This window comes from Empidonax traillii, unplaced genomic scaffold (assembly GCF_003031625.1).
Source record: "Empidonax traillii isolate 1590-97213 ecotype Southwest subspecies unplaced genomic scaffold, ASM303162v1 scaffold534:size827195, whole genome shotgun sequence".
NCBI lineage: Eukaryota > Metazoa > Chordata > Aves > Passeriformes > Tyrannidae > Empidonax > Empidonax traillii.
Genome location: NW_020955727.1, coordinates 44805 through 57662, shown reverse-complemented (window position 1 = coordinate 57662; position 12858 = coordinate 44805). Strand labels below are relative to the sequence as shown.

The window sequence follows — 12858 nt, the reverse complement described above, 5'->3', positions numbered from 1 at the left end:
CCAACTTCTCGTTGGGATTCTGCCTTTCCCCCAAACTGAGTGATGTTTGAGTGCCCGGGCCTGAAAATTCAGGGTGTGGAAACACAAACCAGAGCTCGGCCAAAGAAACGCCCCTTTCCCTTCCCCCGGCCCCGGGGAGATGGGACGCTGGGCTTGTCTTACAAATCAGCATTTAAAAATTTATTACAAAACACAGGAACCAAAAATACAGTTACCACCCCGGTGGGAAGGAGCTCTCCCCACCGTGGAAAGGGGAACTGGTGGGAGCAGGGTCAGAGGGTGCCGTTGTCCTGCTGGGCCGTGTCCCCCAGCCTCATGTTGTGCCACATGAAGTCGATGAACGTGCAGGCCTGGAGCAGCCGGCTGAGCCGCTGGAAGTGCCGCTCTGCGGGAGAGGAGGGATCAGGGCACTGGGAAAGGAATTCCCCCCTGGGAGGGTGGGCAGGCCCTGGCACAGGTTGCCCAGAGAAGCCGTGGCTGCCCCATCCCTGGAAGTGTCCAAGGCCAGGTTGGACGGGGCTTGGAGCAACCTGGGACAGGGGAAGGTGTCCCTGCCCACGGCAGGGGGTGGATTGGCTGAGCTTTAAGGTCCTTTCCAACCCAAACCATTCCAGGATTCTGTGTCTGGGTTGGCCCCACAGTGACTCACCCGTGTAGGGCAGCAGCGACTCCACAGCAGGTTTAATGCCCGAGAACTGCAGGAGACTGTCGGGTGCCTCGTGCTTCAGGAGGATCTCCAGGACAGCCTGGGCCTCGTGGCAGTTCCGGGAGTTGGTGTTCCAGGTGATCAGGAATGCCAGCACTGCCTCTGTGGGGGAGGGACACCCGTGTCTTGGGTCTTACAGAGGTTCAGCTCCCACAGATGGTGACTGACGAGCCCAGAGGGGCAAAATATTTATAGACAGAACTGCTCCTCGAGCTGTCACACCCTAAAAGTGTGGGATGACAAGGCCTAACGTCCCTGAATGTCCCACAGCACAGGGAACGGAGCTGGATGAACTTTGAGGTCCTTCCAACCCAAACCATCGCACGGTTCTATTTTATGATTCCAATTTCAGCTGAGGAAACAAGCCCCTGACCTGGGAGCCTTTCAACACCTAAACCACACGGCAACAAACCTTTCTGATCCTTCCGGAGCCGGACAATGTTCTCTTCCAAGCGCTTCCTCCCCTCAGGTTCCTTCAGGATGGCTGCAGGGAGAGAAGGGAGAGTCCAGGGAAGGGCCCAGGCTGAGAGCAGCGAGACCACTGGCTACCTGGGGTGAATGCACCCAGGAACGTGGCAAAGAGAGAGGCAGCACAGAGGCTTGCACACTAATAATTAGACTTTGGAGCCTGGAAAGAGTCTGGAAAGCAGAGGGCAGGAAAATGCCTTCGGAGCGGGACATGGACTCACCCTTGACCACCATCAACACGGTGTGCGGCCGGTCCAGGGAAATGGCCAAGCCCAGGGCTCTCAGGTACCTTTTCTCGTGGAGCAGGTTGGAAAGCTCTTGTTCCCTGGAAAACAAATCACGGTCGGGAGTGAGACCGGTGTTTGAGTGGTGGGAACAAACACTGGGCAGAAAGCAGAAGATTCGGCAGTAACAGCATGCAGGGGGTTCATGCCAACAAGTCAGTGGTGCTTGTCAACAAAATGCCTCAGTGCTCTCACTAATTATTGGGATTGGGTGCAGCTGGATGGCTCCAGGTGTGGGCAGTTCCACTGGACAGTTTGCCTTTCACAGCTCTTAATTGCACAAGACCAACTCACTTCATGATCTGCTCCTCCTGTTTAGCTTGTGCTTCCTTCTCCTCAATTTCAGTGACATCCTATAAAAAAACAGGATAAAGCTTTATCAAATCTTGCTTTAATACAGATGGATTTTTACCGAGCCATCAAGTGATTAGGAGACCAGTTTATGCAGCAAGATCTCTAGGCCAAGTGATTTAAGGGTTAAATCCAGCAACTCCCAACTTCCCTCCAAGCCACCAGTGCCTGATGCTGCTGGGGAAACAGTCCAGCCAGGAAATAACCCCAAACCCCAAGATAAGCACTACTGACCCAATTCCAAAGTGCAGAAAATGAGTACACATGAGGAACAAGCCACTGGCATCCTGAGTTCTCCATTTATCCTGATTATTAACCAGGAGAGGAGTCAGGACCCCCCGTGCTGTACCTGCCAGAGGGTGATGCAGGAGTCACTGGAGGCTGTCACCACCATGTCATCTTGTTTGTTGGAGTGAAGACCCCAGATTTTATCCTCATGGCCATCTAATGTCTTCACACACTCGTTTGTTTTAATTGTCCAGAGTTTTAATAGACCATCAGATCCACTTTTGGAAGAGAAACACAACAACAACAACAAATATAAATCACTGGACAGATCCGTTCTTGCTCTGCCCCACCTCAAACACCAGATAAACTTGTCCCATTCCATTGCCTTCCAAACAGGAGCAGAATCAAACAAAACGTGCAGGGCAAGATGAGCCCTTAGCTCTGCCTGTTGTGTGTGTCCCCAACCCAGCAATGCACAGCAGATAAACAGAATCCATGGGATAACTGGAGGAGAGGATTCATTTAAACCCCTACAGAAAGCTTGGCCCAAATATGGCCCCTTTTCAGTCTTTCTAAGGACTTTCCAGCCTTTCCAGCCAAGAGATTCCCTTCTGATCAGTTGTGGGTCTCCTGTGGGGAGGCTGCCAAGGGACGGGCACAAACCTGCTGAGCAGCTGGGCCCCTCGGCTCACAAAGATGATCTTCAGCACTGAGGCATCGTGGCCTTCAAAGGTCTGGAAAGCAGAAAGGCAGCTCAGTTTCTGAAGGATCAAGCCCAGGGCTTTGCCTGGAGCAGGGGCAGGAGTTCCCCTCACCTTCAGGCAGCTGAAGTCCCGAAGGCCCCAGAGCTTCAGGGTCCCGTCTGCCGAGGAGGTGGCCAGGACCTGATCCACGGGGGAGAACTGCACGCACCAGATCCCCCTCCTGTGCCCCGAGAACACCCCCAGCAAGGAGCAGTCGGAGCAGGACCACAGCTTGGCCAGCCGGTCCTGGGAGCCCGTGGCCAGCAGCTTGTCATTGGGGGACACTGCCACGCTGTTGATGTCCTGGGGGCACGGGAACACAGAGCACTTCAGCCTCTGCTCCAGGGGAATGACACAGGGGAGGGCATGGGAGAGGGGGATTTGAGTGCCAAGGGCACCCTCTGAGCTCAGGGGGAGCCTGACCTTGTTGTGGCCCCTCTCAGTCACTCTGGCATGGAGGGTCTCTGGACTGGAGATGGAAGCGGCTTTTGCTTTGGAAGAGAGGGATTCCGGGATATTCCAGATCTTGATGGTGCAGTCCTGGCTGCTGGTTACTACAAAGCTTTCCTTCAGTCTGAGAGGAGCAAAAACATCAAGGAGGCAAATCAGTGGCTCTCCCTGCAGGGGAGAAAAGGCCCTTCCCCTCCATGAGCAGGACCTGGGTCAGATCTGAGGGACAGCCGTTACCTGGAACAGGCGACAGCGCCCACGCCGTGGGCATGGCCCAGCCCCTGAGCCACACACACCACCCTGCCAGCCTTGCCCATCCTCCACACACGGATGCTCCTGTCCTGTGGGGGACAGCACAGACACTGCTCGGTTTTCTGACAACAGATCAGCTCCCTGGGCTTTCACTGCATCCCCAGCCTGACTGGTCCCCGATTTCACAGCTTGAACCTTTGTCAGAGCAGGTGAGGACACACAGCCAGGCGGGACAAACCTCTAGCTGGGGGTTCCAGAGTGGAGATTTGGTTTTGGGGTCTATCAGAGGTTTATTTTTGGGAGTATCAGGGCAGTTGGCACCTTTTCTTCCAACACAGAAGCTCCCATCAGCCCCACACTAACAACCAATTCCAGACTGAGATGCCTGGAGAAGGAAGCGTCTCCTTCAGGCTAATAAATATGACTGATTTCCCAGGGACAACATCAGAAAGGGATAATGAAGAACCTCATCTCTGGGGGATGCAGCAGACAGGAACTGTATGAATAAAAGGCCCTTTCTGGAGTGTTAAAAGTGGGACAGTCTTGGCCATGAAGATCACTGAAGTGAAGAGCTGCATTAAATGAGGGGCAGTGACACACCTTGGCACAGGTGACGAACATCAGGCCTTTTCTGAAGACGTCCAAAGCCATAATTGTTTCTAAACAGAAGGAGACAAAACAGGTGGAAGCACAGAAATACTGCAATGGGACAACAGGAATGTGTGAGTTAACGAGCCCACTGTGCTGGGGACGGGTCTGGGACACGACATTCCCAATCCCTGCAGAGTGAGCGTCACTCACACCCCTTCAGCTCCAAACAGAACTGATGTCACCGCCAGGGACAGGGACAATGGGATATATCCTTTCTCCCCATAGCTCCCAGACTTGTTGTGATGCTGCTCCAGAGAGAACTCAAGGGTTCCAGCCTCCACAGGAGCTCCAAGAGAGGCTGGACAAAGGAACCTCCACCCCTCTCCCAGCCAGCACCCACCTGTGTGGCCATAGAGGATCTGGCAGTGGGACGTTGCCAACTCAAACACCTTCAGCTGGGGGCTGTTGGTGGCCACAGCAATGTGGGAGTCACCAGGGCCCAGGAACTTCACATCCAGAACCTCCTCATTGTACCCAGCGAGCTGCAACGGGAACAGGGAAAAGCTGCAGTGCTGGGATCTCCCGTTTAATGCTGGGTGTAAGGATCTCTTTTACACACAGGCTGGAGCACAGGAGGGATTTCTGGCTGGGCCTGTTCTGCTTTCTGGTTCTTATATTGGTGCAAAATTCCCCCCAACACCCCCAGCAGTGACATTTCTGCTTTGGCACCAAGGGGCAATTCCCGAGCAGGCCGGGGATGAGGGACAGAGCTTTTCCCAGGAGCAGAGCTGATCCCACATCACGGATAAAGAATAAAGAAGGCCGTGGCTGACACCTGCTTGCGGAGCTGGAGGGTCTGTGCCTCGTAGAACAGCACGTTGTGCTCCAGGGACACGGTGACGAGCTCGCCCCGCGCGGGCACCGCCAGGCACTGGCACAGGCTGCGCTCGCTCGGCTCCTCCCGCGGCTCGAAGGGCACGGGCTGGCTGTACACACAGCCCGCACTGGCTGCCTCCCAGACTCTCAGGACACCTGGAAAAACCACGGGATGCATCCCCTGTCACAGCCAGCCTCTCACAGGGGCTGCCCAAGGGATGGGACCAAGCCCTGGCGCTGCCCGCGGGACAGGGCAGGGACCCAGCTGGAGTGGCACCAAGAGCCACGGGAAGGGCTTTGCTTCTCCAGTCCAAACTTCACTGCAGTTTGGAAATATATTTATAGATTGGGAAATATATTTATATGCTGATTAACGTTATCTGAGCATTAAACGTTTCAGAGCACGTCTGAGCCGTCCTGCTCATCCCCAGCTGCCCCAGGGACCCAGCAGCAGGCTCTGCTCTCCAGCCCAAGCTTCTGCCACGCAGAGAACTCCCATCCCAGGAACAACAGCAATCACAGCCCCCCCAGACGTGGCAGTGGCACTCCCCTCACCTTTGCTGCCAGCTGTGACAAAGTGCAGCCCTTGGTTCTTCACGCCCAGCTGAGAGAAATCCCCCTTCTCAGGCAACAGCACGGCGGCCTCCACGGTCTGCAAGAGCCAGAGAGTCACAGAACCAGGGCTGGCCGAAAGAAACCTCATTTCATAACACACAGAGAGCTACTGTGGGACCTGGAACTACAAAAAGATCCCAAAGGAGTAAATGAACCCCCAGTTTCACCTCGTAGACGGGGATGGTTCGTTTGCTCTCCCTGCTCTCCAGGTCCCACACCATGCAGATCTTATCACGGCCAGAGCTGCAAAGGAAAAGGGGTCTCAGTGCTAAATCCATGTGCCAACCTGGCACTGTGGGGGTTCAACACCTCTCTGGAGAGGCCATGGGAAAGAGCACCAGCATTCCCTGTGCCAGAAACACAGGCCAGGCTGGACAGGGCTTGGATAGTGGGAGGTGTCCCTGCCCATGGCAGGGGGTGGGACTGGATGGCCTTTAAGGTCCCTTGCAACACAAGCCATTCCAGGATTCCAAGACCCTCAGTCACCTTCCCCCAGACCCTCTGGAATCACCCAGGCCTGGCAGGAGGTGAACAGGACAGAGGTCAACCCCCTGTACCCAGGTGGTACCTCAGGAGGGTGTTTCCATCTGCAAATGCCAGCGAGGTGACAGCACTGAAGTGCCCATCCAGCACAGCCACACATTTGCTGGAATTCAGGTCCCAGATGCGGATTTTGTAGTCCATGGAGGAGGAGAAGAGCTGCAGGCGGGAGATGTCCGGGTGGAACTCGACCAGGCTGGGCAGGGGGAGAGGAACAGGACAGGAGTGAAGCACCTGCAGTGCTGGCCTTGGCCCAGCTCCTGCATAAACACACATTTACACGGCTCAACAGGCCAGGCTGGATGGGCTGGGAGCAACCTGGGCTACTGGGAGGGGTCACTGCCCACGGCAGGGGGTGGAATGAGATGAGTTTTAAGGTCCCTTCCAACCCAGACCATTCCAGGATTCCATGAGAGATCAACTGACAGGGATTTATAGGAGATTTTCTTACTCTTGACCAAGCTGGGCTAGAGACAGTCATAGCCCTGCTCCCAAAATCCAGGAAGAAGAGCCCAGAACCTGCTTGGAGTGGGCCTTCCCATTCCATAAACAGAGGATATTCCAGGTCAATCCCAGCCCCCCCAGGAATGGCAGGGACTGACAGACACCACTCATCCTTACTGTACCACTCCAGAAGAGCCTTTCAGGTTGTGTGTGCAGTAGTGTTTGACCATATCCCAGACCTTAATGGTGCTGTCACAGCCACCTGGGGAAGGAATGACACAGGGAATGAGCCATGGAAGAGAGGGATGCAGGAGCCCAACACATCTGCAAAGCTTCGGGGGTTGCAAAGGCAAGAGAAAGGAAAATGAACCCGTTAAGGAGAACCCACGGCAAGAGACGCCCCTGGAGCACCTCACGCTCAGTCAGAGCAGGGTACAGGTTGCTGACAGGCCATGCCTGAGCAACTCCATCTCCAGACACCCCTGTGCCACACCAGGAAAGCTCCACTGCTCTGCCTCAGAGATGCCTGATGGTTGTCAGTACTTTATTATACGTATTTTAGACAAGCACTGAAAGGATCCCTCATTGCCACAATATCATTTCTGAGTAAAACAGAATCCCAGGGTAGTTGAGGTTGGAAGGGACCTCTGGAGATCACCCAGTCCAACCCCTGCCCAGGCAGGGTCACCTGCAGCAGGTGACACAGGGACTGTCCAGGTGGGGCTGGAATGTCTCCAGAGAGGGAGACTCCACAACCCCCCTGGGCAGCTGTTCCAGTGCTCTGCCACCCTCCAGGGAGAGAAGTTTTCCTCCTGCTGAGGTGGAACTCGTGTTTTAGTTTGTGGCCATCGCTCCTCGTCCTGTCACGGGCACCACTGAGCAGAGTCTGGCACCATCCTCTGACCCCCCTTGGAGACACTTGTATGGATTGATGGGATCCCCTCTCAGCCTTCTCTTCTCCACACTAACCAGGCATTAACCATCCCATGAGAGATGCTCCAGACCCCAAATCCCCTTTGTGGCCTCCCCTGGACCCTCTCCAGCAGCTCCTGGTCCTGCCCTGAGCTGGAGGCAGTGCAGATGCCAGTCACTGTGTGCAGCTCAGGGAGGTTATTCCGGAGCCCAAGGGCCCCCCATCCCCCCCATCCCCCATACCTGTGGCCAGCAGGGTGGCTGTGGGGTCGCAGGCCATGGTGGCCACGGGCAGGGGGTGCAGGGCCCGCCAGGCGCGGGCACAGCGCGGCTCCCGCCACACCCACTGCCGCAGGAGCAGCGCCCGGGAACTCGTCAGCAGCACCTGCAACAGGGACAGGGACACCCTCAGACCCTCAGGGACACCCCTAGACCCACAGGGACACCCTCAGAGCAGGACAGGGGGTTGGAATTCCATCCCTGCACACACACCGGGCACAGGGACATGGCTCAGGGTCCCTGCATGTCCCAGTCACCTCCAGGAGGGGACACAGGGAAGGGCCTGAGGAGCCCCCGTGGGCACCTCTGGAAGCACAGAGGTCATGGAATAGAATCAGGGAATCTGGAAGAGACCCACAGGGATCATCGAGGCCAACCCCGGGCTCCCCCAAATCCCACCACGTTCCTGGAACGTTGTCCCAACGCCCCCTGAGTCACCCAGCCCAACCCAGCCCCCTGATCCACCCAAAATAACCCTCTGATCCACCCAAAATAACCAACCCTCTGCTCCAAACCCACCTCGTCATCGGGGCTGAGCACAAAGGCAGTGACATCCTCCTCCTCCTCCTGGGAAGGGAAATCCCACAGTTAAACCATCCCCGGGGCTCAGAGCTCCCTTCTGACACCGAGCACAGCCTGGGGACAACCCCAAACCCACCCACCCACCCGCCTGTGTTCGGGGCCGCCCCCACCCGGGGGTTTCACACCCACAGCGGGTGCCCCTCACCTGCTGCAGGCTGTGCAGGAGCGCTCCGGTCTCCACATCGAGCACGTTCACTTTGCTCCCGCAGGGGCAGAACATGAACTTCCCATCGCGGCTGATCTGGGCGAGAGGCAGCAAAGTTACAGAGCCGGGACACGCGGCATCCCCAACCCCCCGGAGCCGGGATTACCTGGATTCGCCCTCCCTTGTAGAACGGCTCGATCTTCTGCGACACGGCATAGCTGGAAGGGAAAGAGACGGGAACGGAGAGGCCTCGTTACACCGGGACGGCGGCGGAGCCTAGCCCAGCGGCCCCTCGGTCGCGCTTTGACGCCCATCCCAGCGCTCCCAGCCCCGTCCCGGCCCTCACTTGCTCTTGAAGCGCACGGGATCCGCGGCCGTGTCCGCCATGGCCGCGCTCCACGTGCTTCCGGCTGCCCCGGAGAGCCACTTCCGGCGCGCGCGTGACGCCCAAGGGAGGGGGCACCCGCCGGCGCCATCTTTGTTGTGGGCACGGGGGCCCCGGGACCGGAGATCCCGATCCCAAGGGACAGCCCGGCCCGGCTTCCGCGCCATTCCCGGCCATCCCCAGAGCTCTCCAGCAGGGCATCCCCTCCCCGCCCCAAGGAAGCCACTTCCCCGGTCCCCCCACAGGTGAAAGCGAGGTTTTTGAATGATGAGCCAATGAGTGCAAATCTGACGCTCAATTTTTTTAGGCAATTAAATCTTTATTGTGCATATGAGTCCATAAGCGAGCCCTCTCCAGCTGCGGCCCCTGTGTCGCCGTCCATCGCAGTCTCCCCGCTCTCCGCACCTGGGAAGGAGAGGAAAAGCGTTTGAAAAGACATTCCAACGCCAGCCCTCCCGGGGCACTCAGCGCGGGGCTTATGGGAACATGGGTTTTACTCCCCACACACGGCCGTGGGCAATAAGCTTAATGTTCCCGATGCTGTGGGCGCCGTTATCTCACCCGGGGCCACGGCAGACCCTGAGTGACTTTCAGACCGCGCCAGGCGCTACCCCAGAAAGCCTTCTCCGCCGCTCTGCACACCCCACCCGGTCTCACCCAATCCCGGCTTAGGCAATGCCATGAGCGGCGTTGTTTAAAGGCCCAAGGAGCCCCTCAGGCGCACTCCCCATACTCCCACCCTCACCTCTCCCGGGCCCTCCACGCTATGAGCGCCACGAGCGTGAGCGCCCTTATATATGGGGAGTCGCGCACGCGCCGGCCCCGCACCCTGTATAACCAGCCGCGAGCCGCTTGTTTGCTGCGTGGTGTGTTGTTTATTCAGCTCGCGGGGCTCGCCCAGCACGGCTGCGGTCTCGCGAGACTCGGCGCGCTATAAATTGCGGGCGGGGCGGCGGCGCGGCCTTCTACACTGAGACAACACGTAAGGGCCGAGGGGGCGATGGCGGCGGGAGCGGCCTGGGCCATCGGGGCCCATCCGGGGCCATCCGCGCCCCCCGGGGCCCGCCTGATGCCTCGCTCTCTTCCAGCAAATGGCGGACGACGCCGGTGCTGCGGGAGGACCAGGAGCGGCCCGCGGGGGCTTCCGCGGTGGATTCGGGACGGGGCTGCGGGGCCGCGGGCGCGGCCGCGGGAGGGGCCGGGGCCGAGGCCGCGGGGCCCGCGGGGGCAAAGCCGAGGACAAGGAGGTGAGTCCCGGGGTCGTGCCGGTGCTGCCGCCCCCGAGGATGGTGGGTGATGGCACCTGGTGATTCACTGTCGTGGATTTCTCTGGCAGTGGATTCCTGTCACCAAACTCGGCCGCCTGGTCAAGGATATGAAGATCAAGTCTCTTGAGGAGATTTATCTCTTCTCGCTTCCCATCAAGGTGAGTTGCTGGGGATGTGGAAATGATGGGTCATGGAGATGCTCCTGGATCCGAGGGCTGGATCCAGGCTGGGAGAGCTGGGGGGTTCACCTGGAGAAGAGAAGGCTCCAGGGAGATCTGAGAGCCTATTCCAGGGCTTAAAGGGGCTCCAAGAGAGCTGGAGAGGGACTGGGGACAAGGGATGGAGGGAAAGAACACAGGGAATGGCTTCCCATGGCCAGAGGGGAGGGAGAAATGGGATATTGGGAAGGAATTCCCCCCTGGGAGGGTGGGGAGGCCCTGGCACAGGTTGCCCAGAGAAGCTGTGGCTGCCCCATCCCTGGGAGTGTCCAAGGCCAGGTTGGACGGGACTTGGAGCAACTTGGGATAGTCAAAGCGTCCCTACCCATGGCAGGGGTGGAATGAGAGAGTTTTCAGGTACTTGCAACCCAGAGCTCTCCAGGATTCCATGATTCCCGTGTGCTCAGTGCCTGACTCTTGCAGGAGTCGGAGATCATCGATTTCTTCCTGGGCTCATCCCTGAAGGATGAGGTGCTCAAGATCATGCCTGTGCAGAAACAGACCCGTGCTGGGCAGCGCACCCGCTTCAAGGTAAGCCCACTCCTCTGCTTCCTCCCAGAGAAACCTCCCCTCTGCTCTCTCCTGCATTAGTAGTGTCATTTTGATCGCTCCAAATCCCATTTTCTGTAGTATCCAGTAAATATTTGGTTACAAGACTTGTTAGTAACTTACAAAGTGTATCAACTTCAGTGATATGTGCAGGTATTCCTTGAAGCAGCACCGTCTCAAAAGTGGGGCCGTAGCATCTTTAAAGGTCCCTTCAACAAAACTATGCCAAGCCTACAAAATTAGGTTACACTTGCACAGCAGCACTGGATTTTCAGCAGAAGTTCTGGGTGTAAAGAGGGAACACATTTTGGAAATCATGAGGATTTCTGCCCAGTATGAGGCTGCTGCAGGGAATCGAATCCCAGTTCTTCAGCCTGGGCTGGTTTTGACTGAAGGATGAGCTCTGAGGGGAAAAATGGCTTTCAGGAGCATAAGTTCTGGTGATCAGTGTTTGGTAGTGAGCTGGGAGCACCTGCTGAGCACACCCATGGGTTATCCTTGGAATCCCAGTGTCCTGTGCTGTGCTGAGGGAGCTCTTGCACAGCTGCCATCAAACCTTCTCTCCCAACGCAGGCGTTCGTGGCTATCGGGGACTACAATGGGCACGTGGGGCTGGGGGTGAAGTGCTCCAAGGAGGTGGCCACGGCCATCCGGGGGGCCATCATCCTGGCCAAGCTGTCCATCGTGCCCGTGCGCCGCGGCTACTGGGGCAACAAGATCGGCAAACCGCACACGGTGCCCTGCAAGGTGAGGCTCCGGCCGGGCTGCAGCTCCGGGGGGCTGTGCCGGGGGTGTCCGGGAGCCTGACCCGCCGTGTCCCTGCAGGTCACCGGGCGCTGCGGCTCCGTCCTGGTGCGCCTGATCCCGGCTCCGCGCGGCACTGGCATCGTGTCCGCCCCCGTGCCCAAGAAGCTGCTGATGATGGCTGGGATTGACGACTGCTACACCTCGGCACGGGGCTGCACCGCCACCCTCGGCAACTTCGGTGAGTGTGGGGACACTCTGAGCTTGGGGCCATTCCTGTCCCTGGCAGGGGCACAAACCCCACCTTTCTGCTTTAATGTTAATAAAAAATGCCTGCAGGGAAGTAGAAGCCAAGGCTTCCGCTGACAGGGCAGGTTAGTCCTGCTGGGGTGATCCTTGGGTTCTGTACAATTACAGAGAGTGGGGGGTTTATCCTGTGCTGGTCCCGAATCATCTCCCAATCTGCGCGATTGCACTTGTGTGCCGTAGTGTAATTGTCGTAACTGGAGAGAGAGAGAAACCGGGTTTTGTGTGTTCACCAGAGAGACCTTGGCCGTGGTCTTTCCTGTCCTTGCCAAATCCTACATTTTTGGAGCTGTGGGGTGTTTTTGGAGCTCTGGGTGGGGCTGGTGAGCAGGGTCTGCAGCAGTGATGGGCCGTGTGTGACATCTCTCCGCAGCCAAAGCCACCTTCGATGCCATCTCCAAAACCTACAGTTACCTGACTCCTGACCTCTGGAAAGAGACTGTCTTCACCAAGTCTCCTTACCAGGTAAGAGCATTTTGGCAGCTTGCAGCTCAAATCTTGCCCTTCCTGCCCCTAAAACTCAGGTTCATGTACCCAAAAAATGGGAAGTTCTAATGAGACAGGTGATGGTTTAAGTCTGAGCTGACTGCCAAGTTAAGTGTGATTTTTAAGCATCTTAGTTTTGAGTAATAATTGAAAGTGGGATTCCCTGGACAAAGAGTAAAGCTTTGGAATGTTACCCCAGCCCCACGTACCTACCTGGTGCAGGGGCTTAAGGGGTGGGAAGTGGTGCTGAGGAACCTCTGAGAGTGGATTAAGGAAATTAACGACTGTCCATGTACTTTTTGCAGGAGTTCACTGATCATCTGGCCAAGACCCACACAAGAGTGTCGGTGCAGAGGACCCAGGCAGCTGCTGTGGCCACGACTTAAATGGGTTTTGTACAAGAATAAAGTGATGAGTGAACAAGGAATTGTGGTTG

At 57.2% G+C, this 12858-nt stretch overlaps 2 protein-coding genes and 1 non-coding gene across 4 annotated transcripts; 1 reads left to right on the top strand and 2 right to left on the bottom strand.

Annotated features, from left to right (window-relative positions):
* Nucleotides 1–153: 153 nt before the first annotated feature.
* On the bottom strand, nucleotides 154–8869 carry TBL3 (transducin beta like 3). 2 transcript variants are annotated; one of them, XM_027897275.1, is made up of 22 exons: nucleotides 8813–8869; nucleotides 8633–8684; nucleotides 8467–8562; nucleotides 8259–8306; nucleotides 7704–7845; nucleotides 6726–6810; nucleotides 6133–6300; nucleotides 5732–5807; nucleotides 5505–5601; nucleotides 4909–5105; nucleotides 4474–4615; nucleotides 4083–4141; nucleotides 3468–3571; nucleotides 3204–3354; nucleotides 2853–3083; nucleotides 2701–2771; nucleotides 2159–2315; nucleotides 1753–1811; nucleotides 1396–1499; nucleotides 1119–1190; nucleotides 650–808; nucleotides 154–385 (listed from the first exon to the last, which is right to left on the bottom strand). In XM_027897275.1, exons 1-22 carry the CDS (start codon nucleotides 8851–8853, stop codon nucleotides 273–275), a joined length of 2424 nt encoding a protein of 807 aa, XP_027753076.1. In that variant the 5' UTR covers nucleotides 8854–8869; the 3' UTR covers nucleotides 154–272. The 2 variants fall into 2 exon arrangements, with proteins under 2 accessions (XP_027753076.1, XP_027753077.1); XM_027897276.1 differs by lacking the exons at nucleotides 7704–7845; nucleotides 8467–8562; nucleotides 8633–8684; nucleotides 8813–8869 and having other exon boundaries at nucleotides 8259–8302.
* Nucleotides 8870–9325: 456 nt separating this feature from the next.
* Nucleotides 9326–9450, bottom strand: LOC114064344. The gene has a single exon (XR_003572731.1). It is a non-coding gene; the product is annotated as a small nucleolar RNA ACA64 (small nucleolar RNA).
* A 489-nt stretch (nucleotides 9451–9939) lies between these two features.
* RPS2 (ribosomal protein S2) lies at nucleotides 9940–12849 on the top strand. The gene is made up of 7 exons (XM_027897228.1): nucleotides 9940–10098; nucleotides 10188–10277; nucleotides 10761–10868; nucleotides 11460–11633; nucleotides 11712–11871; nucleotides 12310–12401; nucleotides 12728–12849. The coding sequence occupies exons 1-7, from the start codon at nucleotides 9943–9945 to the stop codon at nucleotides 12806–12808; spliced, it is 861 nt and encodes a 286-aa protein (XP_027753029.1). The 5' UTR covers nucleotides 9940–9942; the 3' UTR covers nucleotides 12809–12849.
* Nucleotides 12850–12858: the final 9 nt, after the last annotated feature.